This window comes from Pempheris klunzingeri, chromosome 6, assembly GCF_042242105.1.
Source record: "Pempheris klunzingeri isolate RE-2024b chromosome 6, fPemKlu1.hap1, whole genome shotgun sequence".
NCBI lineage: Eukaryota > Metazoa > Chordata > Actinopteri > Acropomatiformes > Pempheridae > Pempheris > Pempheris klunzingeri.
The window spans coordinates 24,881,269-24,906,560 of record NC_092017.1 but is presented as its reverse complement, the minus strand read 5'-3'; the positions used below and the strand labels follow the sequence as shown (position 1 = coordinate 24,906,560).

Here is a 25,292-nt window from a genome sequence, read left to right as displayed (position 1 = left end):
CCCCAATTATAACCCAAAATTTCACAAATGTCCCTCAATAAAATGTTATGTTGGCTGTTATGATCTTAATATCTGAACAATTTCACAGAAACACATCAAAAGTCTTTGTGCTTTCACTGATCCTGATCTTGGCCTTGAGAAACAAAATAAAGTCCATGGTTATCCACGGCTTCATTTCTTGTCAGCTGGACAAGTGTACCTCCTGCCATGTTGGTATTAGTAACGCTGGGGCCACACTGCCCACCTCCATCTGTGCATGACGGCTACCCTGATGAACTGCTGCAGCTCACACACACACACACACACACACACACACACACACACGCGGTGTCCACACAGACCGCTTATCTTTCTACATTGAATTTGCCTTTGATGCATCACTTCTGGCTGCAAAACTAAAGGTCCCATTTTGTGTAAAATGCACTTTTTCCATGTCTTTTCTACATAAAAATGTGTCCCTGGTGTGCCTAGAGATCACCAGAGTATGAAAAAAGACCTCTCACATGTATAAAAACACCCCATTTAGATTTGGCACCCCTTATGGCGTCATAAGGAGATCTGTTGATCATGTGACCTCTCCCAGCCCTCAAGTAGGCCGACTATGCACGCCCATTAAAAACCTCGAGTCCACCTCGCTGACATGAGGACGTGGAAGGTGAGAGTCAAGCAGCAGATTGTCCTGTTCCTCTAAAACGGAGCGCGAGGCTGAAAACAGCTCCAGCAGTCATGTGAAAAATAATGTGCTTTTTGAATATTAAACCATATAAACCTGTTGTAGCAGGACTTCCAGATACGAGTATGAACTTGTAAAGGAGCAGAATATTGGACCTTTAAGATGGTGATTAACCCAAAATGGCAATTTTGACAACATGGTGGCTTTGTCCACTTCTTATAGCTTGTTAGTGTTGCCTTTATGAACATGTTGAGATCTTTTGGCGTAACTTGGACTGAATGTAGAAGATATGAGCTAGATTTAATCTTTGATTTGCAATAAGAATTACGTAACTATTGGTCGACCTGCCTTCCCTCCTGTCTTTGTAAATTCGGTGACACACACACAGAAAAGTATGTAAACACATTAGAAACATACATCAAACTGCCGCATGTTTCAAAAACAAATCCATTTTAATATTTACAAGAAAACATGGAAATGTGTTGTTTAAAAAAAAACCTCATACAATACATAAAACAATATTTTCTGAAATAAAAAGGGAAAAAATTAAAAGCTTGTCTATTTACAACATAATGGAGAGAGTGTTTGCCACCATTTCGATGGCCCTGAGAGGGTCCACAATATCTTTGAGCTTGTCCTTTCTGAGAACCCAATCTGGTGCAAATCTGAAAAATAAAAAACAGGATGTCAGTTACCACTGCAAACAAATATATGTATACCCCAGACACATACTGCATAGACGCATCCATACACATACTTTGGCGCAGGACGGGATTTACGAGGCGTTGCTGGAACAAAGAAGCTCCCGTTGATTGATGCATTGATCTTCTGTTTGATGACACTTCTTTCAGCATCCATCTTGTGTTTGCGAGCAGTGAGGCGGTAAATACTGCGAATCCTATCCAAGACCTTGGGCAGCTTCATAACCTCCTAAAGAATTAAGAAAAAAAGGTTTGCTTTTCATTTAGAAAACTACAATAGTCCTATTTCCAGTACAGTTTGTGGAATAATGAAATTGTTCAAGGAATAAAAGTGCATGTTTTTATCATAACCACGGACCACAGCACGGTGTTTGTCTTGCAGAAGGAGAGCAAGAAGGAAGCAGGCCTTGGTGAAGATGCTGCCGCCCTTCTCTGCCACTTTATCCCCCGCCTTCTCCCGGTATCTCTGCAGCAGGTCCAACAGCGTCTCTACCGAGTTTTCCACCGAATACACTGCCTCAGTGGTCTTGTGGTACTGAAGGAGGAAGCCAAGAGGGTGGAGGAGGAGACGGTGAGAAAATACAAACATGGATCAATTAACGGTTTGTTCAGACAAAGCAGAAGAGATGATTTCTGAAGAAGAAGATCACAAAGACAACGAAGAGTCTGGTGTGATGGGAGGCATGAATGATTTATGAATGTGTGCCGTGGCTCTGAGGCTGGACTGTGGACTCTCTGCAGCTATTAAATGCTCAGCCATGACGTTTGGTACAGATAGTCGTGGTCAGGCAATGGTTCCCCGTGACTTAACCCTTTAACCTTCTGCTCAACCATATGGTAGAGCACATTTTGACTCTCTATATCTTATTGAAAACATGTTTTACTTACAACATCTCAACCGTTTGGTAGAGGCCAATATTTCAAAAAATGTGGGGTCTGTTCATAAAAAAACATTGATTTTTGTAATTAGTGCCCCAAGGAAATAAAATATATAAAGAATACATTTTTTCATTGCTTTTTTCTTGGTGAGGACGTTATAAGTGGGATAAGTGATCCCGACATTTCCTCTAGCGCCACCATGAGGTTTTGTGTGGAGGATCTCAACAACTGTCAAGATAACTTTGGCAATACCCTAATTTTTCATGCAGCACCATCGTCAGGTCGAAACCTCGATGTGTCCAATACTTAATCTGCAAACCTGATGACATTCCCATCAGCCTCAGCTGTTTCTTTGTGTTTAGTGCTAATGCCCAACAACTGGATAGCAGAAGAGCAGAGGCTGCTATCAACATGTTTTTGCCAGTCCAGCTGATTATTTTACAATCAAAGTCCGAAAGTGAAGACAGCAAACTGAAAAATCAATAAAAACAAACAAACATGCTGTGACGAAAGGATGGAATATCCAAACCCATCACGATTCTCAGTTCAGCTGTTATCAGAGAACCGGACTCATGTCAATCTAACCTCCTCTCATTGGTATTGAATATTAAATTTCCCTTCATCACGTCTGAATGCCTGTGAGGTTCTGTTTAAACCAATGTAATCTGCTGGCATTACGCTATTATATAATGAGCTTTTCTGATTTTCTCCCTCTCTTGTTACAAATATGGCCCTTCCATGAACAAAAGCTCAGTCCTCACGAGAGAAAACATTATTGTAATGACGTCTGGACTAAAAGCTGGCTGAGGGTGCTACAGGACCAAGTTCAAACAATAATATAATGTGTAATACTTGGACAAATGTGTTTCTGACTTTTTAACCATGATGTAGCACTAATGGAGGAGAATCAGAATTTACAAGTCGAACAATGATTTTAATCAAAATCCTGTTAACTAATAATTAACTTCCTTAGATTAGCTTAGTAGATATGTGATAGATGCACTGTAAATTCAATAAGCTCCAACTTTTTCTTTTTTTTATAGTTGTCATAATTTTATAATAGAAAAGAAATAAGTACATCATTGTTACAACATTTGCCTTAAATGCTTTCCTCTCATGAGCAAAAATGCAGACTTTGCAGAATGTTCCAGCATCACCCACACTGATGCACGCTAAATTTTGATAACAGGAACCACCAACTTATTTAAAAACAGAAAGCCAAAATTGTGTTGGCTCTCTGTCAACTTAAATGCAGAAGAGAAACTGACTTTGAGCATCAATTAGCTGATATAAAGGAACAGAAAGTCTGTGGGGAAGTGAGATGATGAGGAAACGCTCCGTTTATCCCCAGCTGAACTGACATTAAACGTGAACTTTACTCACGTATAGTACATGTTAAGTGGAAATACTGGTGCTGAACAAGAGTAAACTTGCAAGAACGTATCAAACTTATATGATTTAAGTGTAGTTAAAGGAATAGTTAGACATTTTGGGGGAACCATTTATTCGCTTTTTTGCCGATTTATTAAATGAGAAGATCGGTACCACTCATGTCTGCATACAACATGAAACTACAGCCAGAAGGTGATTGGCTTCGTTTAGCATAGAGCAGGGGACATTCACTTGTGAAATTCATCATTTAACATGTTGTTGTGTTTACAGTTGTACAGATTAAAGATCTTAAAGATTGTAGTTGGAATTATCTTAATACAGTTGATCTTATATTGTGAGTAAAAAGTGATCAAAACTGTGTGTCTGCTTGGATTTGCCTCATTAGCCTAAATTCACTCGTCCCTCCTAAACCATAACTCTGAGGTATGTTTTGTACATTTACATTATTTTTTTAGAATTAGTTGGGGACTAACATTACCTTCCAACCTTCTGGTGAGAAGTGTTGCTTTAATGTTAAAGGAAAAAAAAAAACTTTTACCAGATCAGCTGATCGCCATGTTTCGTACCCTGAGCATTAGAGCCAGATCTATGGCATTTATTTTATTGCATTTACTTTTCTGGAAACGTTATGTGATGGTTTGGGTTTGTACCTTGGAGAGGTTGAGCAGGATCTGGATGGAGTAGGTGATGACGTCCATGCACGGGACGCTCCTGTTGCAGCAGCGGATGAGCGTGAAGATGACGTTTGTGGCTCCGCTCTCTACCAGCCGCTCACAGCACTCTGGGGACAGCCTGGTGGCGGTCTCTGTGCGCACACACACACACACACACACACGGCTCTCTGTTAGTACTCAGTACAAACACAAGTGAAAACGTCGAACACACCTGAGATCAGAATCAAGTATATTAACCAAAACCCAGACGTTTTTTCCTCTACAAGACGCACGCACTTTGGATTTTAGACGACTCAAATCAGCCACCTCATGATGCAATTATCTCACTTTCATCCTGACAACATTTTTGCTATTACAACACATAACCAAAAAACAACAGAAGAGGAACTTCCTGCCTCACACTTCCTAAAAGTCTTCCCATTACAAGGGGAACAGTTTCAGGGTCATGACATACCCACACTTCAATCACACAAAGAGTTAGTTTTCCCACATTTGCCACATTTGTTTAATTGTAGATCTAATCTTTGATCGGCATATCCAGACTTCAGTTTGTTTAGCAGTTGCATATTCTGATGGAAATATTAGGTTAGCTAGTGAGGCCTAATTGATTGCAAAATGTGCAGCACTTATGATGTATGACCTAATACAGGGTTTGTTTTTTCTAGTTTTTCTTCCACATTTTAAGAACAGCATGGAGACCTGAGAACTTGTGACTGGCATTAATCTTTTGGTATTTCTCAACATTTTATTGATTACACTTCAAAATTAAATTGCATTTTTTTCCCCCCACATGCTACAGCGTAGATATTCTCTCTGTAAATCACTTGTTCAATGTTCTCATTTGGGAGAAAAACTCAAATCTTTCTCCAGAATTTTTTGGTTTCATGATGGCGCCCACTGCTATTCGCAATGAAATCAAAGAAATAATGTCAGGTATCCGTCTAAGCAGATGGAGACCTTATTTCAATATAGGAAATGTTGCATAAGGCAGTTATATCAGCACTCTATCATAGACAGATCAGATGGTGACACTGAGCCGGACAGCAGCCTTTGAACAACAGACATTAGCTTTCCTGCTAAATTATGGTTGTAGCAGGAAGCTCTACGGTTGCTCCATATGGGTGAATTACCAGAAATGCCAAAGCCTTACCCAGGTTTTTCAGAGCCTCTAGGATATAAGAGAAGTGTTTGTATCGAAGGAGGTAGTCCAGGGCAGACGACGTCTTGTTGCACAGTTTGTCCTCCTCTCGGACGTCAGCGGAGACTTTGCGTAAGCGGTGTCTCAACTTCACCACCTTGGGATTGTCATTCAGTCGGCGGGAGCGGTGCCCTCTCCACAGAGCCTGGGGGGAGATGAAAGAGGAAAAAAAAAGGGCAAAAATAGTTGCTTAATAGTGTCTCACAGAGGTGGATTTTATGCCAAAGGGAGGAACATTTGTGAAGACTAAAATGGTATAGCCTTCCATCTATTCAAACACTATATTTTGTTGTTAGTAATTAACGTTAACAGAAAAATGAGAATACTTGATTGCATCATACATTATGCTTTGAGAGTACAGAAGTCATTTGTGACAAATTCACCACCAGTACCTGAGCTTTGACTATTCCCTGTTGAACCCTCTTCTGGCGCCTGACAAAGAGGAATTTGCGTACGGCCTGCTGGATGACGGACGCAGCCTTGTGGCGATGAGCTAGCCAGCGCTTGACCGCTCTCTGGGCTATGACCACCTTCCTCCTGTCCTCCAGATAGCGTTTCCTCTGCTGCTTCGCTCTCACCCATTGCTAGGAAAAGACAAGGGTATCGTTTTAAGGAATTATGTGCTCTTCACTGATTCATTTAATTGAATACAAAGCACTGAAGTGCTTTGAGACAGATTATCTTTTTAAAACTGGCATTGAGGCTCCTAGTCGTCGTACCTGTATGGTGATGACAGAGTGGATTTGTTTTTTGGCAGACTCCAAAGCCCAGTGGGCTCTCAGGGCTCGCTGGATCTTTATGGCACTGAGATGGTAGAAGACGGCCGACGTAAAACGTAGCCTCCTCTCTGCCTTGGCTCTTTCTAGTACCTGAAACACAATGGCATGCAAAGGACCTTAACCCTTTTTTGTTCTGCCTTAGTAGCCTGTTTAATACCATTATTTTAATATTGTCAGCTCCTTTCCAAGCAGGAAGTGATTCTTTAATTTCACTATAATCAGTTTGTCTCTCCAACATATCAAATTACTTGCCAGCAGATGTGGTGTTGTAAGGAATACTGGAATGTGTTTCTCCAGCCTCAAGTTTGCAAACAATTTAGTTAGAATAAAGCTCATTACCTGTCGTCTTGCAATCCAGGCTCGGCAGTGCGTCTGAAGTGTGACAGCAGCTCGTCTCATTCGGGTGTAGTTGTCCCGCTCCAACCTGCTGAGCTGCAGTGCCCGGACCCTCCGCTGAAGCTTCACGGCTGCCTCCTTCTTCTTTTGGAAGTTACGCTTCTGTACTGAGCATCTCCAGCGCGACTGGATCACAATGGCAGCTTGAATCTGTTGGCCAACGTCCCTCCTGACACGCCAGCCTCTAAACACTGCTTGAAGGATGATGGTGGATTGTTTCATGCGCAGGAACTTTTCTCTGTCTTGTCTTTGAAGAACACGGGAGCGATAGTGTCTCTGGATGATAATGGTGGACAGGCGCATGGCTTGGAATTTAACTTTCTCTCTGTGCTTTCTGAATACCGACTGTATAACAGTGGCAGCCTGATGCCAACGAGCCACCTCCCCTCTGACCTGCTGCCCTCTGTACACTGCCTGAATGATGATGGCTGCGCTGCGCATTTCCAGGTACCGAGTTCTGTGTGCTTTAGCTGCTACAGCAGCACGGTATTTTTGCTGAATGGTAAGAACAGACCGTTTCAGTTTCAGATACTGCCGACGTTCCCGGTGGGCTCTGTAAGCCCTCTGCACAACACTAGCAGCATGTTGTCTTTGTTTAATGAATCTTCTGGATTCCATTCCACGGAAGGCAGCTTGTAGGTTAATGACAGCTTTCCTAAACTCTTGATAACGTTTTACTTCAGTGTCTCTCTGCCTCTGAGCTCTAAACCTTTGCTGTAAGACACAGGCTGCCCAGCGTTGCCTCCTGAAGGCTGACTGCTGTTTACTTCTCTTGAAGTTTGCTTGGATGACAGTAGCTGCCCTGTGCATCCTGACAATGCTGATCCGCTCACGGCGACCTCTGAAGGCTGCCTGAAGCACGATGGCAGAATGTTTCATTTTCAGGAACTTTTTTCTTTGTTGCCTCTGAAGAATACAGGAGCGATAGTATCTCTGGATGATGATGGCAGACAGGCGCATTGCCTGGAATTTGACTTCCTCCCTGTGCCTCCTGAATGCAGACTGTATAACAGTGGCAGCCTGATGCCAACGAGCCACCTCCTTTCTGGCCTGCTGCCCTCTGTAAGCTGCCTGAAGGACAGTAGCAGCACGCCGCAGTTTTTGGTATCGCTGCACCTGATCCTTTGCTGCTACAGTAGCCCGGTACTTCCGCTGGATGGTGAGGACGGAGGATTTTAAGGTCAGATACTGCTTGTGTTCACAGTGTGTCCTGAATGCTCTCTGAATAATACGGGCCGCTTGGTGACTTTGTTTGATGCTCTGCCTTGATTTCATTCCGCGATAGGCAGCCTGTAACATGATGGCTGCCTTCCTGCAGTTTTGGTAACGTTTTACTTCAGTGTCTCTCTGCCTCTGAGCTCTAAACCTTTGCTGTAAGACAACAGCTGCCCAGCGTTGCCTCCTGAAGGCTGACTGCTGTTTAAGTCTCTTGAAGTTTGCTTGGATGACAGTAGCTGCCCTGTGCATCTTGGCAATGTTGGTTCGCACATGATGACCTCTGAAGGCTGCCTGAAGCACGATGGCAGAATGTTTCATTTTCAGGAACTTTTCTCTTTGTTGCCTCTGAAGAATACAGGAGCGATAGTATCTCTGGATGATGATGGCAGACAGGCGCATTGCCTGGAATTTGACTTCCTCCCTGTGCCTCCTGAATGCAGACTGTAGAACAGTGGCAGCCTGATGCCAACGAGCCACCTCCTTTCTGGCCTGCTGCCCTCTGTAAGCTGCCTGAAGGACAGTAGCAGCACGCCGCAGTTTTTGGTATCTTTGTATTTGTTCCTTTGCTGCTACAGTAGCCCGGTACTTCCGCTGGATGACGAGGATGGAGGATTTTAAGGTCAGATACTGCTTGTGTTCACAGTGTGTCCTGAACGCTCTCTGAATAATACGGGCCGCTCTGTGACTTTGTTTGATGCTCTGCCTTGATTTCATTCCACGATAGGCAGCCTGTAACATGATGGCTGCCTTCCTGCAGTTTTGATAATGTTTTACCTCCATGTCTCTCTGCCTCTGAGCTCTAAACCTTTGCTGTAAGACAACAGCTGCCCAGCGTTGCCTCCTGAAAGCTGACTGCTGTTTACATCTCTTGAAGTTTGCTTGGATGACAGTAGCTGCCCTGTGCATCCTGGCCATGCTGATCCGCTCACGGCGACCTCTGAAGGCTGCCTGAAGCACGATGGCAGAATGTTTCATTTTCAGGAACTTTTCTCTTTGCTGCCTCTGAGAAATACGGGAGCGATAGTATCTCTGGATGATGATGGCAGACAGGCGCATTGCCTGGAATTTGACTTCCTCCCTGTGCCTCCTGAATGCAGACTGTATAACAGTGGCAGCCTGATGCCAACGAGCCACCTCCTTTCTGACCTGCTGCCCTCTGTGAGCTGCCTGAAGGACAGTAGCAGCACGCCGCAGTTTATGGTATCGCTGCACCTGATCCTTTGCTGCTACAGTAGCCCGGTACTTCCGCTGGATGACGAGGACGGAGGATTTTAAGGTCAGATACTGCTTGTGCTCACTGTGTGTTCTGTAAGCTCTCTGGATAACACTGGCGGCTTGATGCCTTTGTTTGATGACTTGTCTGGATTTCATTCCACGATATGCAGCCTGTAACACAACTGCAGCCTTTCTGTGCTGTTGATAATGTTTTACTTCAACATTTCTCTGTCTGAGAGCTCTGAACCTTTGCTGTAAGACAACAGCTGCCCAGCGTTGCTTCCTAAAAGCTGACAGCTGTTTACTTCTCTTGAAGTTTGCTTGGATGACAGTAGCTGCCCTGTGCATCCTGGCAATGCTGATCCGCTCACGGCGACCTCTGAAGGCTGCCTGAAGCACGATGGCAGAATGTTTCATTTTCAGGAACTTTTCTCTTTGTTGCCTCTGAAGAATACGGGAGCGATAGTATCTCTGGATGATGATGGCAGACAGGCGCATTGCCTGGAATTTGACTTCCTCCCTGTGCCTCCTGAATGCAGACTGTATAACAGTGGCAGCCTGATGCCAACGAGCCACCTCCTTTCTGGCCTGCTGCCCTCTGTAAGCTGCCTGAAGGATGACTGCTGCTCTGCGCATTTGCTGGTATCGTTTCATTTGCTCCTTTGACGCAACAGTGGCCCGATATCTCCGCTGAATAGCGACAACTGAGGATTTCAAGGTAAGATACTGCTTGCGTTCACAGTGGGCTCTGTAAGCTCTCTGGACAACACCAGCAGCCTGATGCCTTTGTTTGATGACTTGCCTGGATTTCATTCCACGGAAGGCAGCTTGTAAAAGAACAGCAGCATTTCTCTTGGCATGCAGGTTTTGCATCTCCTCTCTCATTTTCTTGTTGGCTCTGAAACGTGCCTGCAATACATTGGCAGCCCAGCAGAGCATCTTATAGTTGCTTCTCTGCTGGTACTTTCGAAAGTGAGACTGAATTATTACAGCTGCCCTATGCTGGATGAGCAACTTCTTTCTGACTTCACATCCTCTGTAGGCTGCTTGGAGACAAATGGCTGCCCTGCGCTTTGACAGATACTCCAAGCGGTCTTTTCTCGCCTGGCTAACTGCTCTGAACCTCTGCTGACAAACCAAAGCCGCTGCCTTGATAGTTAGGAACCTCTTCCTGTCCCGAATAGTAAGAAACCTTCGCTGAATGATCGTAGCAGCTTGGTGCATCTCTACAATCTCTCTCCTGGCTCTGTGGCCACGATATGTTGCCTGGATCACCAAAGCTGCTGATTTCATTTTTCTGTACTTCTGCATCTGTTGATCCCGGAGCATTTTGGCCCTGTAGCGTTCCTGAATAATGATGGCAGCACACTTGGTGGCAAGATAAGCCATACGCATTCTGTGCATCCTGAATTGAGCTTGGATTGCTCTGGCAGCATCGTGCCTCTTTTTTAGGGCTTCTCTCACTCTAAATCCCCGGTAGACAGCTTGTATCTTTATGGTTGCCTGCTTGAGCTCCCTGTATTCATTTTGCTGTGTCCTGCAGACCAGAAGAGCTCTGTATCGGCTTTGGATGATAATCGCTGCGCTTTGTAGGAGAAAGTATTGTTTCCTACATAAAAACATCCTGACTGACGACTGAATGACAGTCGCTGCCCCGTGCTTTTTCTTCAGCTCTGTCCTGACCCTCATGCCTCTGAATCCAGCTTGGAGAGTAACACAGGCTGCTTTCATGTGCAGGTATGCTTTCCTCATCTCCTTTTCAGCCACATAAGCTCTGTAGTGGCGCTGTATGACAACAGCAGCTGCCTTCTTGGACTTGAACTCTGCTTGTGCTTTGTGTCGACGGTAGTAAGCCTGTATTAGTGTGGCACACCGATGCTGCTTTCCTATCCTCTTCCTTCCAGCTCTGCCTCTCCAGTTAGCTTGGATAGTGAGTGCAGCCTTCCGAAGGCCATCATAATCCTTCTTTGTCTTACGAGCCAAAATTGTGGCTCTGCACTTTCGCTGTATCACAGCTGCGGCGTTTCTCAAGAGGAAGTAGTGTCTTTGTGCAGCATACTTCCTAAAAGCTGCCTGGATCACTGTTGCTGCCTTGTGCTGCTTTTTCAGGGACTCCCGAGCCACTTTCCCACGATAAGCTGCCTGTATGGTGATGGCGGCACATCTCATCCTCACAAACATTTGCCTTTTCACATCTCCTTCCACAGAGGCCCTGAACCAGCGCTGGATTATGACTGCAGCACATCTCATCTTTGCTACCCGTTTCCTGACAGCTTGCCCTCTGAAGGCACTCTGAATGACAATGGCCGAGCGGTGCTGCAGCTTTAACATCTGATAGCGGCGCCTCTGTGCGTGACCTCTGTATCGGGCTTGAATGAGCACAGCGCTCGTTTTGATCTCCCTGTATTGATGGAGACACCTCAGCATTCTATACCAAGACTGAATCCTTACAGCGGCAGCGCTTCTTTCAGCCATTTTTTCCTCGTACCATTTCTTAAACACCGCTTGTATCACTTTGGCAGCACAGTTTTCCTTTTCTGTTTTCTGGCTTTTCGATCTTCTGTACCCTCTTTGTATTTTCACCACTGCAGTTTTCAGGGAGAGATAATGTTCCCGGTCTCTTCTCGCAAGAGCCCATGCTCTCGAGCGGTTCTGAATGACTGTTGCAGCCCAGTAGATTCTTCCATAAGCAGAGGCCGCCCTCCTCATACGCCATTGTGCTTGGACAACAATGGCGTAGTATCTGAGGCGTTGGTAAGCCTTCATGGTCACAAACATCCTCCATTGAGCCTGTAGGGACAAGATAAGATTCGAGAACAATTACACAAGGAGGCTTCATGTTGAAAGAAGTGTCTTGCCGTAACAAAATGGACAGACATAGAAATTGTCACAATAATGCAAAATCACAAATGGTCCTGAATTTACATGCGTTTTAATCACCAACACTGTGGTCACATCACTGTCTCTTGTACAACTAGGATCACGGTCTGAGATAAAAACAAAATCTGATCATGTCAAAACACCAAAGAATGCTAAAAGATATACTCCTGTTACTAATGTAACATCTAGTATGTGATTTTTTTCATTTTAAAATCAATTTACTATAGATGTAGAGATATTTACTCTAAAAACTAGATGGTTTATCGTGTAAGATGTCCATTTACATTTTTAATAGCCCTTTTCATCCTCACATATGTGATAAACACCTACCTGGATAACAGTTGCTGCTTCATGCTGCAGAGCCCGAAGCTGGGCCTCTTTTTTCAGCCTCATCCTGTTACGGGCTGCGTAACCCCTCCAGACTGACTGGATGATAACGGCAGCTTGATTCTGCCTCTTAGCTCTGCGCTTCTGTAGGAAACTCCTCACAACTAACTGGATTTTCACAGCGGCCATATTTCTTTCCTGTGTCCAAACACAACCATGAAACAGACTCATTAGTGTGAATCAATTTTAGTTTTTCCTATTTATTTCTATGCCTGGCTCCTATGACAATATGGCACATATGACCTTCTTTATTAACCTCTAAAACAGGTGGCAGCAAACTGTGACCATTAGTTTGAATAAAAATACAACTTAATAACTGAAATCCAGCATTTAAAACTGAAAAACTGAGGGACAGAATCAAAGTGACATTAATTCTTTGCTATTCAAACCAGCAATAACCGTTTTAATAAAACTGAACCAGAACTTGCTGATTTTTTTAAAGCCAGATAAACAAAACTGAATCACTCTGCAGTTGCACCAAACAGCGAATCACCTTGTAGAGCTGCAGATCTTTCTTTAATCTGTATTTCCTCCAGGCGCCCTGAATAACCCGAGCGGCCCTGGTTTCGTTCCGCAGGTCCAAAAGACGAGCGCACAGGAAGGACAGGTAAGACATCACAACCTGGAGAGAAACAGATGGAGATAGAGGTGTAACACTTCAATTTAACAATGCCCATGGTGTCACACAATAATCCAACACTCTACATTTAACATATTCGGTGAATTTATCACATTTGGAAAGACGGATACAAAAATATAACTGATCTCAGATATGACTTGACCATGAAAAGTAATGCCAGTGGACATTGCTCAGTGACGACATGATTTTGTATGCAGTGATAAAATCTTAAGGCAAGAACATAAAAAAAAATGTTTAAAAAAACCAAAGGGAGAGTTTAATCCCTGACCAGCTCATCTGCATTTGCCTCTTTGAGAACAGAAATCCCGCAGAGGCCAAAGAAAACCTGTCTGCTCCCACCTTCTCATTGGGGATGGTGTTGGACATGTCCGCTGGGTTGATCATGGCAGGAACTCCGCCCAGGAAAGACACGGCATTGTTCACCATCCTGAAGTTGCTTTTCTCATTCTCCAGCAGCTCTTTAAATTCCACTGATGGAGAACCTGCACCTGTTCACAAAAATAAGACGGACTCAGACATCAGAAGTCACTTATTGTCACAGTTACTCCAGTTTCTCCATCAGCTCCTTTAAAAGTCATACGTACAAGTTTACCTACCAGAAATGAAGACTTTCAAAGCCTTTGCCACATCTAAACTGTTACTGTAAATGAAATTGCTAAATAAAGTTTACAGAATTCCTTTATACCCACAGTGATCACTGTATACTGTCATTTTGTCTTTTTTACCAGGTGTTCACATTAAGTTTGATTGGACATTCTGATCATGACTATTTAACCCCATCCCACTCAACATGAGGGGTTGTTTCACTTCAAATATCAAAACATTTTTGGTTGGCATGAGTGATTTTGTAAATGAATCACAGGATTATGTTGAAAATCAAGCAATTTTCAAGGAGTATATGCAAATTGAAGCTTATTCCTAACCTTGAAAACAGTTCACTTTAATCATTTTCCAAATTTCAGCTTTCTAGGAACCCTGATATGATATTCTCACGTCTCTGAACTTATGCCACGATGATTAAAAATATTAGTCTTCTATCCTTGAAAGGAGGCAGAAATCACATTTTGGTGCACAGTATAATATATCTGAGTTAACTTTGGGTCTGATTTAATTTTTCTTAACTTGAATGAATTTGCAAAGCTTAAGTTGGTGTCCTCTCCTCATTAACTAAGCAATGAAACTTGTTGGACATTCTGGTCTTCTTTGTGTCAGCATTCATAGATTTCCCTCATTTTCTTATTTTTTTGCCCTTAATGCCTCAGACAACTTATCGAATTCCCCGTTTTCCACAAATGTCTGTGTGATGTACAAACATCCACTTGAACATATTTAAAAAAAAAGGTGCAATCCAAACAGACAACTGTACTGAAGATGCAGCACGCAGCTGACGAGTACCATTCAGGCCCATCGGCAGGGAGTCAAAGGAGTTGTCAGAGTCGCTGGCTGAGCAGTTGAGCTCCAGACGGCCCCTCGGAGAGCACTCGACAGTCTGAGTGGTGTTGTGACTGACAGCATCTTTTGGCAGGAGACTGGGGTGGTAGTGGTGGATAAGGTAGCAGAGGACGCAGCCATCCGAGAACGTCACGGTGAAGTTCTCCACCTGCACAGACAAACAACACATATCACTTACTGTTTCCTTAAAGTAGAACTTTTGAGACTATTAAAACAAGCACGACAACAGCGAAACTACAGGTTGTTGTGCCATGTTTGGATAGAGGTCTAAAGTTACGCTGTGTTGAGGTCACGTCACGGCCTTATATTCACTGTAGATCTACCAGAGGAAAGATGGCCGATGTTTGGTCTGAAAGATTTAGGAATGAAACAACTCGAGAATCTCAAGTCACAGAGACAATGAATAATAGAAAACAACCGGGGATGTTCTCAGCTAAGTAAATTGAAGGGCAGCAGTCTGATGAAGACTGACAGCAAGAACTTATGAGAATGCACAGATTGGCACAACAGTCCAAACAAGCATTTTGCATGTTTTTGTGAGGAGCCTCGCTGATTTGCTGTCAGGAGAACTGCACTGCGTTCACTACAAGCAAAACATGAATTACATAAAACTTGGATGTGATTTTCTACGGGTGTTTTATTCATTGAATAACATTCATCTGCAGTCCACCACTTTAGTCCTACACCATCTGCAAAATCTCTAATTATTATAAAGATAATATATATATATATAAAAAGAAATATATAAAAATTTCATGTCCACAGTTCCCAGAGGAAGACTGGTGACCCCCTGACTTTTTCTTCTGGTGCCACCATAAAAATCGACATCATTAATTTTGAGTGAAATACCTCCACAACCATCGGATGGACTGCCATGATGATTGGTACAGAAATTCATTGCCCCCCCCCCGGCTTTTCCTGCAGTGCAGCTGACAGGGTCACACAACATGACCAAATACCTGAAAACCCGTCACATTCCCTGCAGCTTCAGTTTGGCAAAGCAAAACATTATTTAGCACCAAACCAAAGGTGGAGAGCCTGGAACGTTATTACCTCCTAAACAACGTCATCGTGAGCACGTTTATATTAGCACCCTCAGAGCCACTATACTCTTTCATCTTAAAGTGAACCAGAATCTCAAGCAACTGTAATTAAAGTCTGGGGGAATGCAGCTGCCTCTAGGCATTTGACATTTCTTCTGATGATAACTATCATGTCAAGACAATTTGCCCACAGTGAAGTGTGCAGCAGGTCAATGATGTTTTGTACACGCAAAAGTTTAGCAACCCAAGAAAGCACTTTTCTTCAAACCAAACACTGAAGTATGTTTCTTTTTTTTGAAACTCTTGAAAGGGTTATGAGGTGAAACAATCAAAGGCACAGCACCAAAGGCTACAACAGAATTACTGCTCAATAATACATCAAATGACAAAGTGGAGCTGGTGAACAAAGTAACACCCCACACCCACCTACAAGGACAAGATGAAACGATAACCAATATGGCCGCTTCAACTTCAAACTATTTTCTTTGGCTGCTGAGCTGAAAATAAAAATTTCAAACTCGCCTTCACATTGTAGAAGTCACACACAGCCCGGACCCAGTCCATCAGCAGGGTGATCTTGGCGCTGCTGTGTTCGTACGCCACCCTGGTCTTTGCAGGACTTGGCTGAAGTCCCCGATCGGCCCTCAGAGACGCCAGGCTCCGTTTGGTCCTCAAGGTTCTCTTCAGGAAGCCAATTTCCTCCCTCAGCTGATCCTCGTCCAGAATCACCTCCACCTTTACAGAGAGCGGCACATTAGTCGACTCTTTCCGCAGGTTAAAGAGAAAATGACACAGATTTTGAGAGCTACTGGGAACAAAGTCAGAGACGCACCTGAAATGCGAAGATGATTTTCCACAAAAGGCTCAGTGTTTTCTCTCTGTGTCCGTCCACAATGTCTCTGGAATCAATGGTGGAGCCTGAAAACAACGACAGTGCTTATACACCTTTGAATCACATCAGTTAACTGCATTTAAGTAATTTATCAGGTAAAATTGGCAAACATTCTCTCACCCTCTGAGAATTTTCCTCTTTTCTCCATTTTTTTATCATTGTAACTTGGATATCTTTGGTTTTGGCCCCAGAAGATACCATGAAGATGTCACTTTGAATCACTAAATTACTTTTGACATTAATAACACTAAACACTTGCTAGTGTGAAGACATCACCCTGAACTTTGAGGATTAGTGATGGAACTTTTCACCACCAACAATAATGATGATTGGTAGGTAATGAAAAAGAATTCTTAGTTATTGTATTAGATGTTTAGGCATTAAAATGGGGCTATTACTGAGGCCATTTCATGATTTGAAAAGCCAATGTAAAGTATTACAGATAGTTTCTGTAATTTAGTTGATAAAGCAGGCAAAGTTATTTCCTTTACTCATTTCTTTTATGTCTCGTAATGGTGTCTTTCATCCTGGACTGCTTAGTCACCGACACATGCTCACTTAGAAGCGCACAGGCACAAACACTCACGTCGCCACATAAAGTTCACACACATCTAACGCAGAGTCATAAAGGGCAATGCAATCCAACCATGTCGCTATGCAGCTGTACAACAACAGCTGTTTGTGATCAAACATAAAAGGTGTGCAGTGAAACAGCAGGTGTTCATGTGAAAGTGAAAGATCTAGTAAATGAACAATGTCCAAAAGAAAATTGCCAGAGTTGTGGAAAATACAGCCCAGGATGAAAACATCATGAATATATCTCACTTCTGTGAAAGAAAACATCACATAGAATGTGTGCGCTTCACAAAATGAGATTCAGTGGGTTTTTTTTTTGTTTCTTTCAGACTGAATGTCGCAGGAGAAAAATCATAATTACCGTATTCATCCTTCAGGTCGACCCCTTTGCTTTTGAGCACTTGAAGAGCCATTTCAACGTTGTGCACCTTCTGCAGGCGGCTGATGGCTGGCAGACGGAGTTTGGCTGACAAACTCCATTCCTGAGTCAGGAGCTCCATCACGCGCCTGGCAGCAAAGCCCACATGAAAAACAGAAGTTTTAATGTCTATTTTTGACCCGTTCCTCAACCCAACAGCAACCTGGTATCCTCCTCCCTCATGCCGCGGAGTCGATGGATGCTGATGGTTTAAGATACTCAAAACCATAAAATGACTACAGTCTACACCACTAAAGGCAACTTCACAGGTTACTCGGAATCAGCCGCTTTAACAATTTGCAGTCACATTTTTAGTTCACCATTTAAAGAAAAAACTTCATCAAATACTTTCACTTTTACTAAATATTATTCAATGTCCATATGTTTCTGGGTCAACAACCTCTGTTGGTTCCTTGGCTTAAAAAGGTATATACACGACATGTCCAACGAGGGACTATGGAAGTAAATTAGCATTTTTGCTAACTCCTGCATGTTTACATCATGTATTTTTTTTAACCCTAACTGTTCATGTTCATTGCCTTTGTCGATGTCACACCAACAACTAAGAAATATATCAGTGTTTAATTAACTGACAGCTTAACTTAACTTCATCCTCTATGTTTGCAAGATTCCTGCAAAAACAGTTCAAGAAAGGGTTCATGTTTAACAAAAGTTTGGTGTGCTCTTTTGAACTTAAATTGCTGTGTGAGGCCCCTTCACCCTTAATCCTCCTAAAGCCACGGATAGACCCAAGAAGTAGAGGTCTAGTCTAAAATAAGTCAAAGAACACTAGTAATCACTGGAGAAGAGATTTACTCCCCAAATATCTGCTGGATCTTTGTCATTATATCGTTCAACCTCATGTGTGAGTGTGTCTCATGGTGTTTATTTTTCTTGCATGTGTCCTTTAAAACGGGTTGAACTATGATCAGAGGGCAGCACTGTTACATCTGCGGGGCCGTTAAATAGAGCGTCCTTAACTGAGAATGCCGGGGAGGAAATCCCCGGTGTGAACCGGTTCTCCTGAACACCAAATCCCTCCCAGCTGTAGGCGTACTGCCGTGTAGCCGAGCCTGACCTCTGAGAAAAGGGAACATCCCGACGGGGATCAGAGCATCTTTAAAATTCATGACATCTCACTCACACAAGGCGAATTCCGCATTTCAAGTCAACTGCCAAATTCTTCACAGCGAAGTTGAACTCGTCCAGAGGTGTCTGAACATGGGAGACGGGTAACCCGAGGTAGGAGAGGTGCCGGGGGAGGATCCCCTCTCCGCTCAGGAAGTCCCTGGAGAAGGCCAGGAGCAGGTCTTTAGTTGTCTGTTTAAAAAAAAAAAAAAAGCAGCGTACAGCAAGAAAGAGTTTAATGAACCAGAGGAGGAAACGGTGATAAAGAATGAGAAAAAAAACGTTTCATCTATATGTTGAATGATTGAGAAAACATGGGGAGAGTGGGGGTGTGGGCTTGACTTATGTGGTGGCTTTCAGGTCTGTGTGTATATACATAGTCAGTCTGAGATACAAGGGTAGACTCCATCATGTGGATTATGTTTTCTCATTCGACACCTACAGCCCTGGGCCACGGAAGGAAGCGATAATCAACTCTGATCGCACTATAATCAGATGTATTATTATTATTATTATTATTATTATTATGATCATGTCCCAGAAATCTGAGCAAGATTTGGTGCATCAAAATTCTAAGAAAACTTCTTTTTGTTATTTATGTCGCTCTTCTTAGAAATAAGAGTAAATACCATGCACACCTTCCCTGTTTAGTTAAGATAAAACAGACCCTGGCGTGTGTGTGTGTGTGTGTGTTTCCTTTGGGCTGGTATTAAAAAAAGAGACCACTTGAAGAGGAGGTCACTCTGGTTTGGTTTGTTTGTGGTATGAAAGCAACCACTGAATTTATTTGTTTTTTGAAAGTAGATATCAGTTTAGATATTTGATTTTAAAAGCTAAGCTATTACTGAGTCCATCTGCTCTAACAATTGAAAAGAGCTGCACTACAGGTGTGAAAGCACCAACCAAGCGTTGGTCACAGCTCCTAAATTATTCCTGTGCTGGGCCACAGTGGTCAAAACAAGCACAACATTATCGTCCGCATTAAGATTTGAGACAAATACAAACACTAAAATTATGTAAAAGACCAATGCTGAAGTGTTATATTGTCATTTACCAAATTTGTGGTTTGACTTATTTGATTTGGCTGCACCTTCGGACTTTAATGGAACATGATTCGACGTTTTTTTTTTTAAAATATATCCAGTGTTTGCTGTTGACACGGGAAGGCCTTGGCCTACCTTGAACTCTGCGTCCAAGCAGAACAGACAGGGGTTGTGCTCAATCAGCCGGGACTCTTTGGCTTTGTCCAGGAAACACACAAGCAGGAGCAGCTTCTTCAGAGTAAAGCGAGACAGCGCCTCCTCGTGGCCTAACCAGGAAAAGGTAAAGAGCTGTAAACACTAGTCCAAAGTCTGATGGTGTAAACAATACAGAAAAACCTTCAGAAAAATTAAATGAAAACACATTTGTTTTGCTACACTACATTGGAAATTTAACTTAGTTTTAAATTGACACCTTTCTTCCTGTCTGCTTATGAAAAGGCAAAAGAGGTTTCTGTTTCTGCTTGTGTGGGAAATATAGCCAGAGCTGATAATCCACTCAATATCCCTTTAATTATAGAAATATATACAATATATAGAAATGCACGTCACCTCAGTCATCTGCATCTTCTTTTCTATAAAGCCATTTTTGGTAAAATGTAAAATATGAACATTAAAATCTCTGTTCAAGCCGTTTTGTGACTTGTTCCCAAAGTCCGACCTGAACTGGGAGTGAAAGCTTTTAAAATGAAAACATAGGAACCCTGAATGATTTTAAAGCTGTGGTAAAATCTATTGAACCCAGGTTGTCTGTGTACAAATGTTTATTTGATCACTTTAATGTTACTCAAATCTATGTGTTCTCTATATGTTTTAATGTTCATTTTCTGTTAAAGCTGTGTAGCTGCTATTCTTGACAGTAACACGCCACAGTCTCCAGTTCATACACAACAATAATTAACGCTCTTAAATTACCATCTTTGTAAAGGTGAGGCACTTTGGCGTGTCTGAATTCAGCGGCGATGTCTGGGTTCCAGAGGAGCCGCTGGAGGACGAACATGGCCAGACCCAAGGTGTCGTTGTTGCTCTCCAGTGAGATCAACTCGCCGTAGATTGTCTGAGGATGAGCGGCATCGTGTTCAGCAAGCAGAGCGCGGACAGTAAAGAAACTAATAACACTGTTTGGACAGACGGATGTTTAAAAACGCAGCAGAGAACAATATATGATATCAAGATACCTCAAGACCAATCCGCAACCACAGCGGATTGTATGAAAGAAGCCAGTTAAGAACTTTTTTGCGTTCACCTGACAGAAGACAAAAAAACAAAAAAAACAAGAGAATGATGTTACTTTCAGTCTTGTCCGGGGTTTCAGAGGAACATCAGAGCATTTACATTTGCAGGTTTCATAATTTGAAAGGTAAAACCAGAATTTTTAAACCTAGGCCCTGTTTCTGTACATCTCGGGTTTCGAAATAACTTGTAGGTAGCAGAGACAGACCCATGAGATCCTTCTGGCTTAATCAGAAGCAGCCGTTATATCACTCAGTTCAAAGTCACCAGACTCCATTGACAAAAACTGTAATTTTACCTCGCAGAACGTGTGAATTGCTAGTTTCACTTACCTATGTCCTTCCAAAGATGGCGGTCTTTTCGGACAAGCAGCCTCTTGGCCTCCACCTCCAGTTCGAGCCTCTGAATGGCCTTGACCATGGCTTCAGATGTGAAGAGCTGGCAGGCAGAACGACGGAGGCGGTTTAGCTTCCGTCGGGCCGTGTAGGTGCTGAAAGACATCTCTTCTTTGGTGGGAGCTTTAGGGACACTGAACTTGTCATCGCTGCCCATGGCGATGGACACAGCACTCACTACACAAGAAACAAATGGAAGAGTCATTGTACAAACACCCAGAGCTTAGGTACCCATCCAAACACAGACCCACTGCAATAATTGCTGGGTTTAAGTTGTAATTTCATCAGTACATTTCTTAAAAACAAATACATAAATAAAGAACTCCCCCACATCATGCTTGAACAGTGAAAGGCTGCATGTCTGTTACCTTTAGCGACTTCAGTGTTGACTTTAAAGTCATCAGGGGTGAGGACGTAGTTGACCCACCATGTGAATCCCCTCTCCTGCTTCTCAATCCACCGCTCGTCGTAGAACATGTTCTTGGCAGCAAACGGCATCGGGTGTCTCGGTATGGCTTGGGAGAAAGAGTGGGTGCAGAGAACAAAATCTAAATATGAAGACAAACATGGGCAAAACACCTTTTCATGCACCACAAAGGCTCATTTTACAACATCATGCTGTCAGATACCTGTTTGCACTGGCTTAATGAAGGTCAGCTTTGACTGCGCTACAGCAACAACTTTTGCCGTTTTCTTTACAGATGGAGCAACAGATGACTTCAGAATCTGGGTCCCTGTGATCAATAGGACAAAAAAAAATTATTTCACCATAAGTTAAGTTGCCAAAATTCTGATATTAGCTGCACCTTATACATTAAGACCTACGCTACAACAACAGCAGCAATTATATCTTATAGCAGAGCAATTCCCCTTCAGAAGCTTACGCATCACTTTATACCTCGTGAGGAGAGTTTGGAGCTCGATTGTTTTGCCTGGGCAGGAACCACAGAACGCGCAGTCCGTACAGATGATGCAGTTGTTGAGCGAACCGAGCCTGGGAGAAAAATCATCGTAGTAAATGTGGAGGATCACTGTACTTAACTGTAATTAACACACATCTAAACTGACACAGAAGAAGTTTGGAGAAGTAGAAGTTCTACTACAAAAAGGAGCCTAATGTATATCATCACATCATAATATCCAACATTAATACTCTTCACATTTGCTCACCTGCTGCCCTCGGCTGTTGCCTCTGTGATGCGCTCCTCCTCTCCTGGACTGATCTCGTGGAATCTGCTTTTGTTGCCACCACCCTGCTCCTTTTGACATGCTCAGTTTTCCCAGAATCCTCAATCTTCCCGTCACTCTTCAGATACTCCTCACTCTTCCTCTTCTTGCTCTTCACTGCCATGTGGATGGGAAACGGGTCCTCCTGAGCGTACTGAGGTGCCAGAACAGTTGGAGACAGCTCGAATATGTTACCGTTAGATGTGGCGCTGAAGTGAAGAGGAGAAGATGAACCTACAGGCGACGGAGAGGTGACAGCTAAAGCAGTGGGAGCAGGGACTGCCGGGGGTGCGGGAGAGACTGAGAAAGAGAAGCGAGCAAGAGGCATAGATGGAGGGGAGGTGACGGGGAAGGAGATGGGTTTAGGTGAGCTGTCAGGCGGTGGAGTCGAGCTGAAGGAGCTAAACTCTTGGGCTTTATGTCCGTTGTCTGATAGAGAGCCGGCAGCCTCAGAGCTGTTTCCTGTGTCTGGGTCTATGACAGGAAGGCTTGGGGTGCCTGGTCCAGACTCGCACTGACTGCTGCCAGACAGCTCAAGTGTTTTCTCCAAGAGCCTTCGCCTTGACTTCTTTATTTTCCTCCCACTTGAACTGTGCGCCTCCACTGGCGCTTTGCTCTTGGTCACTGTGGCAGAAGTAAAAGAGGCCTTTTTGGCCTTTTCAGCCTCTGAAACTACAACCTCGCTCACAACAACACTCTTGCTGACAAAGAAGGTAAGCCTGGGCTCGTTGGGCTCAGGCTCCAGTGGGCTATCGGGTAACGCTTGGTGGACATTTCCACGGCCATGATTGCCACTCTTGGACTCCAGCGAATCTGAAAAGCCACAGCTCGAGCTCGTGTCTCGGGGACTGGTGTTAATGTGGCTCAGATCTGAGTCAATGAGTGCCAGTGCATCTTTCAAAGACAGAACTGGGGTCCCAGGTGACACACTGTCAGCATCATCAGCCTCAGCCACGGATTTTACTGCAGCACAAAGCGGGCTGTCTGCCTGAATGTGGGGCATCAGCTTCTTAAAGCTCTCCGGCGTCCCGATAGGTGACAGCGTCCTGTTAAAGAGTTTGGTGAGATCTTTGTTTTCGGGTTTGCCCACCAAAGAATCTGGGCTAGCAGACACGTTGCCAGAGTCCATCAGCTTTCCGGCTGGGACAAGCAGGACAAGGGGAGAGTTTGTCTGAACACAGTGGATATTCTCCTGGTCCAACAGGCCCAGAGAGCGTTGCCTCTGGGTGGAGCCCCTCTGCTGCTCTGACGTCTGAGAGGGACCGTCAGTGGGAATGACCTTGGTGAGGGACCTCTCTCTGACAGCTTTGCCCTCATTGAGAGAAGCAAGAGGGCTGCGGGGCTTTTCCCGTTTGTACTGCGGCTTCCGGGACACTTGAAAGGTTTTATTGGCCGCCATCTTCAGTGGTTGTTCTGTTTTCTTTCTCCGGGGTGCGGCGACTTTTTCACCCTCTCTTTTGTTTTTGATTGTGTCCCATAAGCTTTTCTGAAACACAGAAGAAAAACATTCAAGGGATATACCACATCAAAGATATTGTATTGTGTGTGGTTTTCATGTTCTTTATCGAAAGAAAAATTATACAATTAATCATTTTTTCAAACTCAGACTCATCAATATGAGTCACGGCCAATGAGTCTGAAAAAATTATTAATCGTTTCATTTTTCTCTTGATAAAAAAAAAAAAAAAGACCACCATACAAGGGTAATGTTTTTGAGCCTTATGTGAATTTTAAACTGCTCTGTGTGAAATCAGTCATGATGCCTAATAACTTTAAACCCTGGGAAACATGTTCTCAATCATGTTTTTTTTCAGAATGTGACAGTGACAAACACCCATCACAAGTTCACCAAGCTCAGGACTCTCCAATCAAAAGTCTTGTTTTGTCCAACAAAAGAAAAAACAGGGCATTTGAGATGATTTTAAATGTTTTCCTTAGAAATGACAGGATTGTCAGGCTAGTTGCTGTCTGATTATCTGTCAGTCGACTGCTCGCTGTGTGTTCAGCTGAGGACACCGACCTTTTTCTTCTTGGGTGCCTCTGCTCTCCCCAGCAGGACAGCCTGGTGCTTGAGGATCCCATTGGCATTGAAGATGATGAGCTCTCGGATTCCTCCTTCCTCTGCTGGAGTCCAGGTCACTGTCAAACTGAACGAGCCCTCGGGCTGCAGACGCAAAGCACAATTTAACAAATGGATGCAAAAGGAGGACAAAACAATTCAACACAAGGAAGCAGAGAGGTGTTAACTTGGTCCATGTCTGGATTGGTGTGCAGGCTCGAAGCAGGTGGGTTGTGTCCCCTCGTGCAGAGAAAAGCTGTTAGCTACCTGGATGGTGAAGGTGCTGCGGTCCACGGAGAAGCCTTTACTGGAGGGGATCTTCTCAACAATCACCTCCGCCTCCACGTCCTCTGCGGGGTTCTCAATGCGCAGAACAGCCGACTTAGAGGTTCCCAATCTTACTGTTCCAAATGTCACAAATGGAGCCTTAGAGAACTGGATCAAACTCAAAACAGGAACGTTATTCTCCTTGTTTGCGTCGTCTCTCTTTCCTGGGCTGAAGTCCAGAAACCCTCTCCGTGTTGAAGTGGCCGTTTCAGCCATGTTAAATAAACGAAATTAGCAGTAGCTTAATAGCTTGCTACATGTTACGTTAGTTTTCTAAAAGTCCGTCAATCCAAGTGCGCTGCTACTAAAGTTAGCTGCGTCCTGATGCTAGCCCACTAGCAAACGTTACAACACGCTTCCTCCAACAACAAACTGACCCTGTTTGAATTTCGGCCGTTCTTTAATCAGCCAATCACAGGCGAGGGACGGCTACGTCTTGTCCAATGGGTGAAGAGAATGGATCGAATCCG

General features: G+C 43.7%; 1 protein-coding gene across 1 annotated transcript; it reads right to left on the bottom strand.

The window, feature by feature from the left end:
- Positions 1–1,112: 1,112 nt before the first annotated feature.
- Positions 1,113–25,038, bottom strand: aspm (assembly factor for spindle microtubules). Its single transcript, XM_070832311.1, has 26 exons — positions 24,763–25,038; positions 24,457–24,600; positions 22,380–23,922; positions 22,108–22,203; positions 21,839–21,943; positions 21,578–21,724; positions 21,147–21,386; positions 20,760–20,827; positions 20,497–20,638; positions 19,720–19,850; positions 18,558–18,733; positions 17,357–17,502; positions 16,360–16,445; positions 16,050–16,262; positions 14,428–14,632; positions 13,372–13,520; positions 12,886–13,014; positions 12,336–12,530; positions 6,636–11,915; positions 6,237–6,386; positions 5,910–6,101; positions 5,470–5,662; positions 4,296–4,450; positions 1,733–1,909; positions 1,431–1,603; positions 1,113–1,338 (listed from the first exon to the last, which is right to left on the bottom strand). The coding sequence occupies exons 1-26, from the start codon at positions 25,036–25,038 to the stop codon at positions 1,236–1,238; spliced, it is 10,614 nt and encodes a 3,537-aa protein (XP_070688412.1). The 3' UTR covers positions 1,113–1,235.
- Between the last annotated feature and the right edge of the window lie 254 nt (positions 25,039–25,292).